General features: G+C 36.0%; 1 protein-coding gene across 3 annotated transcripts; it reads right to left on the reverse strand.

The window, feature by feature from the left end:
* Positions 1-956: 956 nt before the first annotated feature.
* LOC132162574 (PLAC8 family protein) lies at positions 957-9,515 on the reverse strand. 3 transcript variants are annotated; one of them, XM_059572830.2, is made up of 4 exons: positions 9,291-9,515; positions 8,769-8,889; positions 2,681-2,907; positions 957-1,285 (listed from the first exon to the last, which is right to left on the reverse strand). In XM_059572830.2, the coding sequence occupies exons 2-4, from the start codon at positions 8,842-8,844 to the stop codon at positions 1,115-1,117; spliced, it is 474 nt and encodes a 157-aa protein (XP_059428813.1). In that variant the 5' UTR covers positions 8,845-8,889; positions 9,291-9,515; the 3' UTR covers positions 957-1,114. The 3 variants fall into 3 exon arrangements, with proteins under 3 accessions (XP_059428813.1, XP_059428811.1, XP_059428810.1); XM_059572828.2 differs by having other exon boundaries at positions 8,769-8,964; XM_059572827.2 differs by having other exon boundaries at positions 8,769-8,969.
* Positions 9,516-16,680: the final 7,165 nt, after the last annotated feature.

Raw genomic sequence — 16,680 nt, forward strand, 5'->3', positions numbered from 1 at the left:
TAACTCGCTAACTTCGTGTTAGGCTAACATCAGTTTTACGGATCATATCAAAAGTTGCCGACACTAAATTATATATATGGCTTCTTCTTTCTTCTTAATCTCTTAACTTTCTAAAATATTTTAACGAGCAATTTGGGAAGTTGGTAGTTGTGAGGGGATGCTATCCTTGAAGAGAAACGTAGTCAATTTAATTTCGCATTTAAAAAAGACATGAGAAGGAAGAAGAAGATACTGTAACGTGGGAAGCAATAAGACAAACAATTGTTGAACTCGTTCTCATGTACGCACGGAATAAGGAGACCATTAGTGGTGATGATTCAATGCCTTAAGGAAATTTAAAAAATAGTTGACATGCACTAGAATAAAAGTTTAACTAAATGAAAATTCCCAATCCTATTAATATTAGTCGTCTTAGCCCTACTAATTTCCTAAATAGGCTGGGTCAGATTATGACCCAATTAAACTTAGAAGAATATCTGCAATTCTCAATGTCTAAACCTATTTTATGCGACTCTCAACGAATATGTGCTATTATAGTCACACCTAAGTAAATAATTACAATTGATTTTTCCTACCTAAAACCAAAAAAGGCACCACATGAGGGATGAAGAGACTCAATTTTGTTGTTCGATACATGGGTTTTGTCCAATAACTGGGCTATATAATGGGAGGATCCTTCCCTTACTATATTCTCCTCTAATCCTGGTAGAAACAAATAGAATTCAATCTAAATTGCATGTTCAAACTCATTTGAAGTCCACAAAAGTATTCCTGATTTAATTGGATTCGGTGGATTCGGCTTGGATCACCATTAAAAACACAAGAGAATAAGCATTTAGTAGTGATTAATTAATTTTGATTATCTAAAATATCTTTGCACTGTCCAATTACTTTTAAAGAAAATATCATTTCATTATCTATCCAGTTCCTGGCAAATGTATTAGCTAAACCACCTGTGTACCAAAAAACTTATAATTACCCCAAGAAGACTACATAGTATAAAGAGAAATTCCAGACATGAAGCACAAAGTCCAACCAAAAACCCAGGGCTGATCTCACTGATTTCCCTTTTTTATTTTGTCGAAAGCTGTAAGTTACATACACTAGTATAGCATTACTCCACCGAAACCGATTCCATCGTCTGGACTGGTGGAGCTGTGACTACGGCCAACTTCAGATCAGGGTGTGTGATATCACCAGACCTTTCACGGATTTCCCGGTACTCTTGACAAATGGCACACAAATGGCAGCAAAAATGAGTAACAAAGTCCCCACATGGTGCTTCCTTCAGAAGACATGAAAAAGAAATGGTAAGCGAGAGCATGATTATAGTAACAATAATTCTATCACAAACTGCATTTACAGTTGCATGACAAAAGTGGCCTTTAAGAGCAATCTAACTTGTAAACACTATGCAATATTTATGCCACTTGACTGGGGGGTAGTGAATGCTGCCCAACATTACTAATAGCTCATCTGTCACTCGAAGTAACCAAGCAACACGCTTGATTGTTAGAAGGAATCACAACTCCAAAAGCCAGACAAATATTTTTTCAGAATCAAAGGATACTCTCTATCTCATTTCTCATTGATATATATAAGGATAACAAAACTTGACTAGTCAAAGCCTTACAATAAATGCTAGACCACTTCCATAACAAATACACTAACTAGCTGTTCTAAAAACATTCTCAAGACAACTTACTAAGCAACATTAATACTATACTCACTCCATACATTCCACAACTCACTAACAGCTACCATTTCCAAGACAACTTAATGAGCAACACTAATACCAAAAAGAACAAATGACAATCAATTTCAAGATGCCGATCTTCAACTTAATTAAGTAGCCACACGTTTAGCATTCATTCTACTGCATCATTATCCAACATTCATTCTACCGCATCATTATCCAATTTTCAACTTATGCGTGTCCCAAAAGCAAGTTTATGTGCAAACACCCAAACAGAAAACCAATCCTCATAAGCATGACCAAAGAACTTGAGAGCAACCATCTCTTGATAGCTCCCGGCTTCAACAACAAAAAGACTCACACAATTGAAATGTTCTTATCATCTAAACATAATAAGTCTTGTTCCATGTCTTCTTCACATTTCAAGGTTACGGAAGACATGATATTCATTTTCAGGTACAGTAGACTGCCCAAACACTCTTCAACATTTTGGCAAAAAACTTTCTCTAGAAGAATCAAATTGCAAACTTCTTTGTCAGAAAATAGACAGACCAAGTTTCCAACTATAAATGACTTGCCCAATGAAACATCCTAAGCCCCCTCCCCCCCCTCTTTTTCTGCCCCCAATAAAAAAACACCGTCTTTCCCTCTCTAAACAAAAATAATAGCTATAATTTGGCAGGCAGCTGTGTAACTACCAAGCAAGTATCACTGGATTCAAACAGCAGTACTCTGACCAAAGCATTGTACAGATCAAGGGATCAAATTTCCATTTTCAAATTCTACCCACATAATCAAAGAAATCTCTCTTCAGGAGAAAGGTGCCCGCGGGGGTTACCACTTTTTCATACAATTACTCAAAACCTTAAGTAGCTTAAATTCTAACCAGTAAAGAAAGAATTAGCTTGTAACAATGGAAATCAAAAGTCTAAATTCTTAATCAATGACAAGGCTATATCTGCTGCAAAGATGCTAAAGCTATACCTGTAAATTGTACTTTGATCGTAGGGCCCTACGGTAGCCACAAGCGTAACATGCAACAAAGCATCCGGGTAAAGGCAAGAAGACGCCATCAGTCAACAGGCAACAGAGAGAATTGAAAAGAGCCCACAAAACAAAATGGGTCATGCATGATCCTATGAGAGTTCCAGAACCAAGAAATTCTGCATTTTTTCCAAAAAGCAAGCAAGGACAAGAAAGGCCTACACAACCTGCACCATATAAAAAACTAGTCAGCTTATAATCTCAAATCATAGATTACAGACCTAAAGGACGAATAACGTTTCCCATTTATATAATATTAAAATGATTATCCATTCACTGACTATTATTAAACACTTAAACTTGTACCTTTGCTTAACTTACTACCATAGTATTCACATGTCAATCAGAGAAGTCATGTCACAGACACTGCATCTGAATCCCCAAAACAAAGAGGTACGCTTTTCAGATCTCAAACATGAGAAGAACAAAGAAGAATTAACTGTTTTAATCATGTTATATACCGTTTTAGTACCATGTTCGAAGGGAGATTGGAAAAAGAACTAACTCTCTCGTATCATGGTATGTGTAACACCCAAGAAAGTAACTAAAAGAATTATTACAACTAAATTACATAAGTAAAACAACTAGAATCATTGAAGTGAAAGAACACTTTGAAAATTTTGGCAAAAAGTCAGTTTTTAAGCCATGGGTTCGAACTATGAAGTTCCAATTCGAACGGATCTTTGAAATGCACAATGAAGAGCTTTCCAAAGGTCCGTCCCAAGTTCGTCCTAAGTAGGTTCGAACGGGAGTATTCCAATAAGCTTCGTTCCATTCTCATTCCAAATCGGTTCCAACTAAGGTGTTCCAGAATGCCCCATTCCAAATTGGTTCGAACAGGATGAGTTTTTGGTAAAGCCGAGAGGTCAATTCCAAATTGGTTTGAACTGGGAGGCACCTGAGTGGTGCGTTCCAAGTTAGTTCGAATTGGGGCATAGCCGAGGGTCCAATTCAAACTAGACTTTTATCAGTTTGAACTAGTGTGTAACTGAGAGTCCAGTTTGAACGACATTTTACAAGTTCGAACTACGTGTATTTTCTGGAGAATTTATGGTAGTTTTATGCGACTGCTGTTCAAACTGGCATTTTTCAGTTCGAATGGGGAAGGCCAAAGGTTGACCATAAATAGCTAGGATGCGACCTTTTCAGCTCATTTCATCCATTATTTCTCTCTCACGCCACTCTATCTCTTTAGCTCTCCTAGTGTTTGAGCTAAGTTGGGGGATTGATCAAGAGAAAGTTTCCAAAGCCAAATCTAACATTGGAGGCATGATTCTCAGTGTTGCAACTCCATTTTGACCGATCGATTTGAGGTAAATTCATAATCCTAAATTTTGAGCAAGTTAAGCTACATTTCCAAATGTAGTGCGTAATCTTGATCATTTCTTTAGGGCTTTTGTTCATTTGGAGTTTTTAAGTTTGGGTTAAACTTCAGGTTGGAGTTTCGTGGACCAAAACTTCATTTCCTTCGTTTGAGTAAGGTAAGAGCTACACTTTAAGTGTTTCTAAGTTTTGTAGATAAGGGGATTTTAGTAGTAAACCCTAGAATATTATATGGGTTTTCAAGTAGGGTTTTGTTATGAAATGAGTGTTAATCATGACAATCAATGTGACATTGCAGTTGTACATAGCAAGGGTTTAAGTTAGGAGTCTTTCTGAAACGTCAAAGAGGATACTTGTCAGCATATTAATTACTAAGGAAAAAAAAAATAGTTTTTAATTGTTTTTAAAGCATGTTATATGAATTGATTCAAGCCAAATATTTTATATTGATAGAGGTTCATAAGTACTTTTGATGATTTCAATTGTGTAAAGATATGCTTTATGAATTATGTTGATGAAATGTTGTTAAATGTTGCATGAACATGAAAGTAAAGCAAAAATGGTTGTATTAGCATACATCACGAACATGTAGATGGGAATGGAAGTGAGAGAAAGGAAATAATGGAATAAGACAATAACGAAATGTAATGGAATGACAAGCAGGAAAAATGTGACCGGTTGGAGAAAGTGTCATCCATTCAACGAAAGGGTTGGAGGAGAACGTCTCCGGTGGGAGAAAGTTATCCATCAATCAAATGAATGGAAATGGAAATGTAATAAATGAAGCACATGAAAGCATGCATTGCATAGTTTATGATGATGTTTTTATGTTAAGTTTTTTCAGGGAATACTAGATGTATCAGTATGCACATGTTTTTGGATTGGGACATGGAGCGTGTGTATACCATTAATATTTAATATGTTATCTTTAAGGTGTTATCGTGTTATCAATTGTAGTCTATTTATAGACCATTTTATTAATGAAGAAATCAGAGAATGATTTAGTCAAATTGTGGTCTTCTCTTACCCTAAGTGAAGAATTGTGGTCTCTCCTACTCGAAAGGAGCTCTCAAATCCCATCTCACGTCACTACCCAACCTCGGGTACGTATCACCTTTCATTTGACTCCATTGATGAGGAGGCCACTTGGTTAGAGAGACCATTTGAGGAGAGTGAGATCTTCACGGTGATGAAAGGTATGAACGGGGATAAGGCATTGGGCACTAATGGTTCTACTATGGCATTCTTCCAAGCTTATTGGGCTGTGTTTAAAGAAGACATTATCGATAGTTTTCATGGGTTTCATGCTAGAAGAAAGTTTAATACCACCTTCATTGCTCTCATTCCAAAGAAATCTGAGGTTGTCGATGTTACGGATTTTCGCCCTATTAGTCTATTGAGTTGGTGTTTACAAGATTATTGTCAAAGTTTTAGACAACAGGTTGAGAATGGTTTTAGAGAAGATTATCTCAAAGCCTCATAAATGCGTTTCTCAAGGGTAGGCAGATCATAGACTTTGTTCTTATAGTTAATGATAGTAGGATTGGAATTGGTGCGCCAAGTTTGCTTGAAAATTGGATATTGAGAAAGCTTGCGATCATGTCAATTGGGGTTTCTTGTTATATTTTTGCTGAGAAAGTGCGGCTTTTGAGAGAAATTGTGTACTTGGATAGCGCATTGTATTTCTTTGGTGCGCTTTTCTGTTTTGATGAATGACTCTCTATCTGGTTTTTTTAGTAGCTCTCGTGGTCTGAATCAAGGAGATCCTTTGTCTCCTTTGTTGTTTGTCATGAAGGCTTGAAGTAAAAAACTCTCTGCGGGGGTTATCTTTTAGGATTTTCTGTGGGGTCTAGGAATGTTGGAGTGCTTAACATCTCCCACCAACTATTTGCATATGACAACCTGATTTTTTGTAGGGCAAACCCAAATCACCTTTGTCATCTGTGTGCCTTGTTCGTATGCTTTGAAGTTGTATCTAGTTTGAAAATTAATCTGGCTTAACTCAGAATTGGTTCTTGTGGGTAATGTCAATAATGTTGATGGTCTAGCTAGTATTCTGGGCTCTAGGGTTTCTTCTTTGCCTTTAAAATATCTTGTCCTTCTATTGGAAGCTCTTTTAGGGCCAAATCTCTTTGGTGTGTTGTTATTGAGAAGACCGAGCATAGTTTGGATGTCTGGAAAATGATGTACTTGTCTAAGGATGGTAGGATTACTTTGTTCCTCTCTCTATTGGTGATCGTATAAAGAAGTCCCAACGAGATATCTTATGGGACGGGCTCGATAAAGGGTTCAAATTTCACCTAGTAAGTTAATCTCAAGTTTGTTCTCCGATCTCTAAGGGAGGCTTGAGGGTCCAAAACTTGCTTTTATTCAACTATGCTCTTTTGGAGAAGTGGTTATGACACTATTTGCATGAGAGAGACATTGTGGAGAATTGTAGTGGATTATAAATATAGAGGCTCGTGGGGTGAGTGGCGTTCAAATGAGGTTTATGGGTCGTATGAGGTGGGGTTATGGAAAATGATCAAGAGGCGCCAATGTTTTCTAGTCATACCAGATTTGAGGTGGGTGATTGCTCCAAGATGAGATTCTAGCATGACGTGTGGAGATCAAACCCTTAAAAAGCTTTATAAGATTTGTAAAGTATTTTTTTTATGAGCCGGATTTTTACAGTATAGTTCATGTTAAGGATGCTTCCATGGCAGATCACTTGGAGTTGTCTAATTCTGTAACACCCCACCCTATTGACACACAATATTATCTGCTTTTGGCTCCCCCAAACCAGACTTCCCAGGAGGTCACCCATCCTAGTACTACTCTCGCATAAGCTTGCTTAACTGCAGACTGCAGAGTTCTGTTGGGATCATGACGATCACGGCTTTAAAACGTGTTGTTGTCATGAAGTGTGTGAGTATACATATTACATCCTCATCTCCATACCCAGGCGACGTGTCACAAATGCCTCTCATTAATAGAATGTAAGCTTTATTAAAGCAGCAAACAGTCGTAAAGTAGATGTGTTTGCTTTGTTTCTCAATTTGTTGTACTTTTTCAGATTGGGACAAGGATGTAAAGACAAGCTATGTTGGGCCACTTCCAAGAGAAAGTTTCTAACATTAGATCGTTCAACAATGTCCTTGTTTCACATGATAGTACTCTTTACCCTTGGATTTGGGGAATAAGGTCCTCATGAGGGTGTCTTTCACTTGCCCTAGGGAAGTTTCTCACCATGGGCAACCTAAGGAAGCAGCATGTCTTAGTGGTTAATTGATGATGTATGTGTAAGAGGAGTAAGAAGTCTGTAGATCATCTTTTACTTCATTGTGAGATTGATATGGCCTTATGGAACGCTTTCTTTAGCTGCATTGGGTTAGCTTGGGTTATGCAGAGACAAGTGGTAGACTTTTTTGCTTCTTGGAGAGGGTTGTGTGGTAGTCTCCAGAGTGCGGTAGTATGGAAGATGGTTCTATCTAGCCTAATGTGGTGTCATGGGAGGGAAAGAAATTATAGAAGTTTTGAAGACTGAGAGGAAGGTGGTGGAACTAAAGTCTTTCTTCTTCAATACTCTTTGCCACTAGACAGTTGCTTTAGACTATCTTAATTTTCTTGCTTTCTTTCTTGTTTTGGCTGGATATATTTATTGTATACTTCCTATGTACCTAGGTTGCGCCTTTGCGCTTTTTTTAATAATATTTCGATTTCTTTTTAAAAAACGATCCACAACCATTGTATGATCAAACAAGAAAATGGCAATTTCTGATCAACACAAGCCGGTAATAACTCGTGTGCCCTAGGATTGAATGAACATCATCAATTATGCATGATGTTCAAACAAATGTGATACTGACGCTTAGGATATATCTCAAAAAATACCATACTACAGTTTGACACATTTTGTGTTTATCATGGATTGTTCAGTTCGGTCATCACACAATCAGCTCAGTAAGAAATTACCACAGCAGAATCTATCCAGGTTTTTCAACAGCTTGAGAAAATTTCATCATCCTAATGAAGTTATAACATTAAACTCACCTTGCCTACTTCCAAACACATCATACATGATGTCAATCTAAGCACACTCCTAGCCTGCTTGAACAACAGAAATGATTCAGCATCATACTGTATGATGTCAATCTAAGCACACCCCTAGCCCGACTTGAACAGTAGAAAAGATCTCTTTAGTATTATACCAGAAGGGTAGTGTTTGTCACACCCGAACACTATGTCACCACTATCAAATTAATCTTTCTTACAACAACTACCGCATATAAGATGTTTCTCCAACTTTTAAAGAAAACAATTTCAATTTCATATAAATGAGTAACAGAACAACCAAGCAGGTTCTAATCATCCCAATCATATTTCAAGTATATATCAATCACTCGCAAAAGATAGAAACATCTTTTAGTGACCTAAATCTACAATCTGACAAAGCACCTCATCTTCTGATTTTGACTCTAAAAAGTGCATTTATTTGAGATTTTACATAGCTACTTACATGGTAGGAATTTGGATTCCTATCATATATTATTTAATACATTCACAGAAAAAGAATTCAGCCAAGTTCCATTTGAGAGGTGAACAACCACATAATTTTAATTGCATTCACATAACAAAAACCCCATACATTAATTGTCATATTCAAGAGGCACCTTCATAATTTTGCTTCTGATAAATCAAGGTCACAAGGCAGAAAGTAGCGTACAGCTCTGCATATCATCGAAACAGGCACAGATTCCAGAAGACCATTGTGTCGGTCCATCGCTGCCATGACCACGCATAGGTATGTCTTGAGTGCATGGAACAATCTCCGCAGCTGCATCTGACTGTTCCAAAGGAACATATGGGGGCGGTACATAAGTGCTGTGGCTTTTCATCCTTAACTAATACACACTCTGTCTCTATTCTGCGTAAAGAGTGTTTTGAAAGAAATTATTCAGAAAACACAAATGTTCCAACGCTCAAAAATACAAGTTTAACGTAACAATTCAAATCCCTAACATGCAAAAACAAAATCCCGAGAGTTGATGCCATCTCCAGATTTCTAATTTCTAATTTATTTTAAAAAAAAAAATAGAGAGAGTAGGGGCATAAACCATTTCCCACACTCACCCCAATTCCGGCCCTTCCAGTGCATTAGATAGGCGTTATTGACTTCCATTGTATTACACTATTCCTTACTCATCATGTGTAAACCTTAATAAAGCGTCTAGATTTAGAAAATTACCTCGAATTTTTATACGGATGCCAAGCCTAGAGGCCTAAAGGGGGCAGCTAGCAGCTCGTAGCTCCGGTGAACTCGCCGGAATTGTTCGCCAAAGGGAGTTGGCGCGACCGGTGGTGGCAGCTGATAGTGTGAGTGGTTGGAGGATATGGTGTGCCCCCGTGCATGTGTGGATGCGTCGAGAGGGAGGAAGCAGAGAGAAAAAGAAGAAAGGGCAGAGAGAAATGATATTCCCTTTCTTTTTTTTTTTTTTCTTTTAAGAAAAGTCAACCTATAATTCACAATTTTCCTCTAACTTTTTAATTGCCATGATTCGAAGTAATGACCTGTCCTTCGTAAGACGTGGTTTCAGTTAATTGAGTTATTCATTAAAAACCTCTTTTTATTTTCATTGTCTACAACATAATAGATTGTACTTCAAAAAAAAAAAAACATAATAGATTGTACAAAAATTTTCTCCTTGAAAATCCTTTAGGGCTTATAACTTTTGTGAGGCACTATTGGATTGAATGAAGTTTTGATTACGTTTGAATAATGTTTATTTATTCTCTGATTTTATTATTAAACAATGGGCATATACATTTATATCCTTATATGGTATATATATGTAATTGTATATTTTACTTTAGGAAAAACTTTACTTTGAACCTCTGAATTACTACCCATTTTGACATGTCCTCAAACTTCAAAACCTCTCAATTTAGACTCTGAACTTTCAAACGCAGTCAATTTGAACCACTCCCAAGGCCTAGGAGTGGTTTCGGCCACCCCATACGGCTAATAGGAGGTGCCGAAACCACCCCCAGGCCCTTGGGGGTGGTCCGGCCACCCCCAAAAATCCCAAACTCATTCCCCGTTTGCAAAAAATTTTGGCCTTTTGGGGGTGACCGGACCGCCCCCTTGGCCATGGGGTTGGCTTTGGCCAAGGGTGTGGCTGGAGCCACCCCGATTTTCTTCTTTCTTTTTTTTTTTAATTTTTTTTAAATATTTTGCTTTTTCTTTTTCTTTTTTTTTTTTAAATATTTTGCTTTTTCTTTTTCTTTTTTTTTTTAAAAAAAAAATTAAAATTAATGCCCAAAATGACGTCGTTTTTGGGCTAGGTGGGTGTTATAATTGTGGAGCTCAAAACGGTGTAGTTAGTAAGGGTGAGGGAGTATGAGGTATAATAGGTAGTTCAAGCGAAAAAAGTCATGTGCAGGTCACGTTTTTCGTTTTTCGTTTGAGGTTAATGATTGATTTAGATGAAAGGGTCCAAATTGAGAGCAATTGAAAGTTCAATTGACTAAATTGAGAGATTTTGAAGTTTAGGGGATGTATTTCAAAATTGGTGGAAGTTCAGGGGTCTTCAGTGAAATTTTCCCTTTTCTTTTTTAATAATATATATATATTTTTTAATTTTGTAATTTGAAATTAAGGGTAAAATTGAAATTTTATAAAAAAAAAAAAATAAGGGTATAACCATCATTGTCTAACTTTTAACATTTCAAATCTGACAGAGTGGTTCAAATTGACTGCAATTGAAAGTTTAGAGGTCAAAATTAAGATGTTTTGAAGTTCGGGAGGGTCATGTCGAAACGGGTGACAACTCAAGGGTCCAATGTAAAGTTTCCCCTTTACTTTATATTCATCTAAAGGCCCTTTGATGTATTGTATGTGACTTTGGTGTAAGTAACGAGGTTATCACACAACGATCTTAGTCATAGGTCCTTGTAACTCATAAATCTTTGTTCGTGGTCGCAAATATTACTGGACATTCCATCTAAACCATAATATATCAACCTTAACGATCTATCTTAATTAGGACAGGTAATTAGGTTTCAGGTTGATATGTTGGTGTAATAGTAAGGTAGTGTCACGCACCAAACGAACAAAGTGAGTCATCATTCTTTTATAACATTGTCTTAAAGAATGATATACGTGTACGACGGCTTATAATAATTGCCCTAAATGGTGAGAAATTGCAAACTCGGATGTAAGTTTATGTCACTTTGATGTATCTATGAGTAAGACCTTATGACGGTCAACATCTTCGTGCATTGGGTGATCACATGTAGTATTGTGGGAACACCTTATTCAAGAAGAAATCAAAGTCTTTTGTCAGGAACAAAGTGATAAGGAATATTCCCCATTATTTTAAATTTAATGAGAATAATTATTTTGAAAGTTGGGCCTCAGTATTTCAATGAAATTTACTGAAACTCATATATGTATAAGGCTATAATCATCTTATGTATTGATTATGAGGATAAATAAAATAAGGTAAGATCAACTCATGCTATTCACAAGGAAGTTGAAATAAAAGCAATTACTCAATGAAAGTCTTAAAGAAAATCAGTGGAAAAGTTAAGTAAAACCACCATATAAATAAATAAATACAAACATATTAGTTAATCCATTTTAATAAGTCATAAGCTTATTGGGCCTTTTAAAGACATAATTTGAAATAACGAACATACACAAAATTAAAGAGGACAACAAGAACTCAATGAGCTAATTTGTAAAAATTGCAATTTCGGACCCTGAAACACTAATCACGTTAGTACCCTCTCTTTCTCAGCTGGTGTCTCCCACTCTCACGGTTTTTGTTCTCTCTCTCTCTCTCTCTCTCTCTCTCTCTCTCGATTTCTTAACATTTTTTGTTGATGATCGTTTGGAAGGATTTCTTGTGTTATGGTGAGAATTCAATGGAGGACTAAGAGAAAATAATGAGAACTAATCATAGGAATAGTTAGATAGAACAATGTTCTCATTTGGACTCTATTTATGGAATCTTAATCACAACTCTTGGCCAAGAGTTGTGTACATTCTCTTATCAAATAACTTCCATGGAAGTTATTACATTCCATGGGAATAATTGGGTGTGGGGATGACCACATTTATTATAATGTGATCACCCCTACATCATCATCTCCTACTTGATCATACTATTATATGTGGTAATGAACTCTAGTTGTGCATGATTTGTCTTGGTACTAAAGAAACATGTCAACTTATTATTTGTACGATCCTACAGACAGTCGTCAGATTATAACATTCTTGATATGTGCACACTTATGTTATTTTATCTGGCCGCACCTTTCTACTTTGTGTCTTATTTACGACATATTAAAGGTGACTTCACTTTTATGTTTTCAAGCAAAATGGCATCAATTATCCGTAGTTGGAAATATAGTCAACACCCATTCCACAATTGATGACTTTATCCATACACAAGACTATGTGTAAACATGTATTAAATCTTTTTTTGAATCGCTTTCCTCCAAAGTCACCCTATTTGAAGTTTTCATTGATACATCTTATCAATGTTTATTACACTATCATAGCATAGACATTATACCAAACTCACCATAATGTCTTTCTTGTGGACTTTTACATTTATGCTAGTTTATTATAATGTTTGTTCCTCATAACTTTCGTTTGCCAGTAACCAACCATATGTTATTTATTAGGAAAAAGTGCATACAATCATACATGTTCTCTAAATTTATCTAGAAATAACCCTTTGGTCATGGGATCGGCCAGTTGATAAGTGCTAAAATATACATATTTTAGCATCTTAATTTACATTTGTTAATCTTTTAGTCTTATTATTATGTGTTGTTTTACTTCCATTTTGTGTTTTCTGTCTTTTTATAGATTTTGGGAAAAATACCCTTTACCCCTATGAACTATTCTCTCATTTGTACTTTGACGTACAATGTTTAAAAAGTGACACTTGACCCCCTCAAAGTTTAGCACAGTGACAAAAAAACCCATCCATTTATTTTGGCCGTCACTTTGGACAGAAACCTAGTCACGTGTGTGGTTCGAAAATGCCATCGGGGGGTAAAGTGTAAACATTAAAAAAAAATAATAATAATAATTTTTAAAAAAGCTTATTTAAAAAATAAAAACAAAAACAAAAAAGTCAAGTTGATTACCTTTTTAGTACTAAGATTCACACTTTTTTTATTTTCTCACCTAGGTTACAAATCGTATCACAGATGGCACATGAGTTATGCGAAAAGACCAACTTGATACCTCCGTCACATTCTATTAGCCCAAACTAACGGACGGTTATGTGTTACCCCTAAAAAAATGTCACATGTCCCAAAAAAACTGGTTTAATAACTGGCTAAGCCACCCCTATGGACGATCTGGGAGTGGCCGAAACCACCCCCAAAGGACACAATGGGGTGGCCTAGCCACCCCATAATTTTTTCAATTTTTTAAAGGTTTTTATTTTTTATTTTTTTTTAAGACATGTGGGGCCAAATATTTTTCGAACATGTGGCATTTTTGGGGGGTGACTCGTGGCAATCCGTTAGTTTGGGCTAACAGAATATGACGGAAGTACCAAGTTGGTCTTTTCCCATAACTCAAGTACCATTTGTTATACGATTTGTAATATAGGTGAAAAAAAAAAAAGAAAAAAAAAGTGAGAACCTTAGTACTAAAAAGGTAATTAACCCAAGTTTTTTTTTTATTTATTTATTTTTATTTTTTATTTTATTTTATATTATTTTTATGTTTATGTTTATGTTTACACTTTACCCCCAATGGAATTTTCGAACTTTTTTGTTGAGAAGTGTCACATGCCACGCACGTGACTAGGTTTCCGTCCAAAGTGACACCAAAATAAACGGATGGGTTTTTTTTGTCACTATGTTAAACTTTGAGGGGGTCAAGTGTCACTTTTTAAATATTGGACGTCAAAGTGCAAATAGGTGGATAGTTCAGCGAGGTAAAGTGTATTTTTCCCATAGGTTTTTGAAGAAAATGAAGCATTTATGGAAAATTTCAAGCTTAAAGGGCAATTTGAGAAAATTCTGCAAGCTTTGGGATCGAGCACAAGCCATTAGGATCAAGTACATCCGCGCTTGATCGCACAACATCTAGGCTCGAGCGCATCAGCACTCGAGTGCCCAAGCTAGTGGAGCAAGCGTAGCAGCGATCACACGCACCAAAAGCAGGCTCGAGTGCATCAAAACTAGGATCGAGCGCACTTGGAGTACCCAGATGCGGGAAAAGCCCTTTTTCACTTCAGATTGAGTTTTTGGTTCCCTCGTTGAATTAAGAGACTGGCCTCCGAGTTTATTAGGTTTTCTACAGCCTCTAGGATTTTCCTAAGCCTATGAATAGACATCTAAGCCTCACAATTAGAAAGACAATTCCAGAGAGGAGAATTTGGAGCTACTTCCAAGAGTCGTTTCCGGTTTCTTCTTTTCCTTTTCTTTTTAGTTTATTTTATTATGTCTAGCTAAATACTTTTGTTAGGGGCTAGATTGAAGCCCTAATTATGTCTTTTTAGGATTTCAATTATGCCTTTGTTACAATCATGGTTTGGTTTATTTAAATTGATTAGTTCCTATTTATTTGAATTCCCCATATGAATGTGCTTAATCATCATGTACATGTGTGGATCTGTTAATTTAGTCAATTTGGATGACCGATTCCTGAACTTAATAAAGTAACAAAAGAATCTCATCACGGGTTCTTGGGTTAATCAATATGGGGAACTAGGAGTAGATACCATGCTCTAGGCTTCATATGTTTGTTGATTTCCATAGATTTATAATTCCTTAAAGAACAACTTAGTAGATACCATGCTAAATCCTTTGGGAAAGAAAAAAATTAGAGTAGATATCATACTTAATTCATTGTTTAAGAAAATCAATAGCTTAAGGAGTAGACACCATGCCCTTAAGTCGACAAACATTAAATATATCAAAATGATTGGAACATTGGCGTATTTGTATCTTAATTAGTCTGATTAGTGGTGGATGTCAAATCCCTAACCTTTTCATTATCTTTATCTCTTTCAACATTGCAAGTCTGTGACAATTTGGCAAAGTAAGTCGAAAAATCAGTTTTAAATAAAATCAACAATGCTCGTGGGAATGATCTCGTACTTGCACCCTAGAGTATCGTTTTGATCTCGTGCACTTATGAGTAAAATGTACCAAATATTGTCTATTAATTTAGGTAGTATTTGGCACAACACCAGTATCTCTATCAAGGGAATAAATTCAAGTTTTATTTCTCCTCTTTCCACTATATCTTAAATATAGTAATAACTTATGTCAATGTGTTTGCCTTTGGAACTTTTAGCTCCACTTTTTATTAGAGAGATGATGGACTTATTATCACAAAATACATTGACAGGTTTATCAGGCATGCCTAAGTTTAAACTGTTAATAAAACGCTTAATCCAAATGGCATTACTTACCGCTATGCTACATGATATGTACTCAGCTTTCATAGTTGATTTAGCGATACAATTTTGTTTCTTACTTAACCAAGAAACAGTTGTTCCCCAGAATAAGAACATATAACTACTGGTTGATTTTCTATCATCTACATCTCCTGCAAAGTCCGCATATGTGTATCCTATAATATTTTGATCTCCTAGTCCAAAACATAAACCCATATTTTTAGTTCCTTCCAGATATCTAAATATTCTCTTCATTGCTTGACAATATGTTATTCCGGGATTTGATTGATATCTACTCATCAATCCTACAACATGACAAATATCTGGTCTTGTGCTTGTCATGGCATACAAAAGACTGCCCACAACTTGGGCATAGGGGGCATATTCCATTTCAAAAATTTCTGTCTCATTTTGAGGACACATAGTCATACTCAAATGCTGACCCTTTGAAACAGATGTGCTTAAGGGTTTGCAATTATCCATTCTAAACCTCTTAAGTATGTTTTTTATATATTTCTTCTGATCTAAGTACAACAATTTCGAGGTTCTATCCCTAGAAATTTTTATTCGCAAGACATAGGTTGCAGCGCCCATGTCTTTCATTTCAAACTTAGATGCTAAGAAATTCTTTGTTTTATGGATCATTTCTGAGCAGTTTTTGGTTAACAGTATGTCGTCCACATACAATGATAAAATGGTTAACTTGTCATTATCATTGAATATGTAAATACAATGATCTAGTGGATTGCTTGAGTCCGTACATGGATATTATTTCTAATTTATAAACTTTCTCTTCTTGTCCATTCAGGTTGAATCATATAGATGTCTTCTTTTAATTCTCCATTTAGAAAATATTGTTTTCACATCTAATTGATGCAACTCCAAATCCGTCTTCGCTACAACGGACATGATTATTCTTACTGGGTAAATTTAGCTACAGGTGAATATGTATCAATGAAGTCACACCGGGTTAATGAGTAAACCCTGGCTACTAACCTAGCCTTGTACTTGTCAAGGCTTCCATCTACTTTAAATTTCTTCTTTAATACCCATTTGCATCCAATAGCTTTTCTTTTATTTAGCAGATCTGTAAGCTCCTAAACATCTTTTTTTTTTTTTTTTTTGATTGAGTCCAGCTCATCATTCATTACATCAATCCATCTGTCATCATCATTACTATTCATAGCTTCTTTGAAACTT

This window comes from Corylus avellana, chromosome 10 (assembly GCF_965113065.1).
Source record: "Corylus avellana chromosome 10, dhCorAvel1.hap1.2, whole genome shotgun sequence".
In the NCBI taxonomy this organism is placed as follows: domain Eukaryota; kingdom Viridiplantae; phylum Streptophyta; class Magnoliopsida; order Fagales; family Betulaceae; genus Corylus; species Corylus avellana.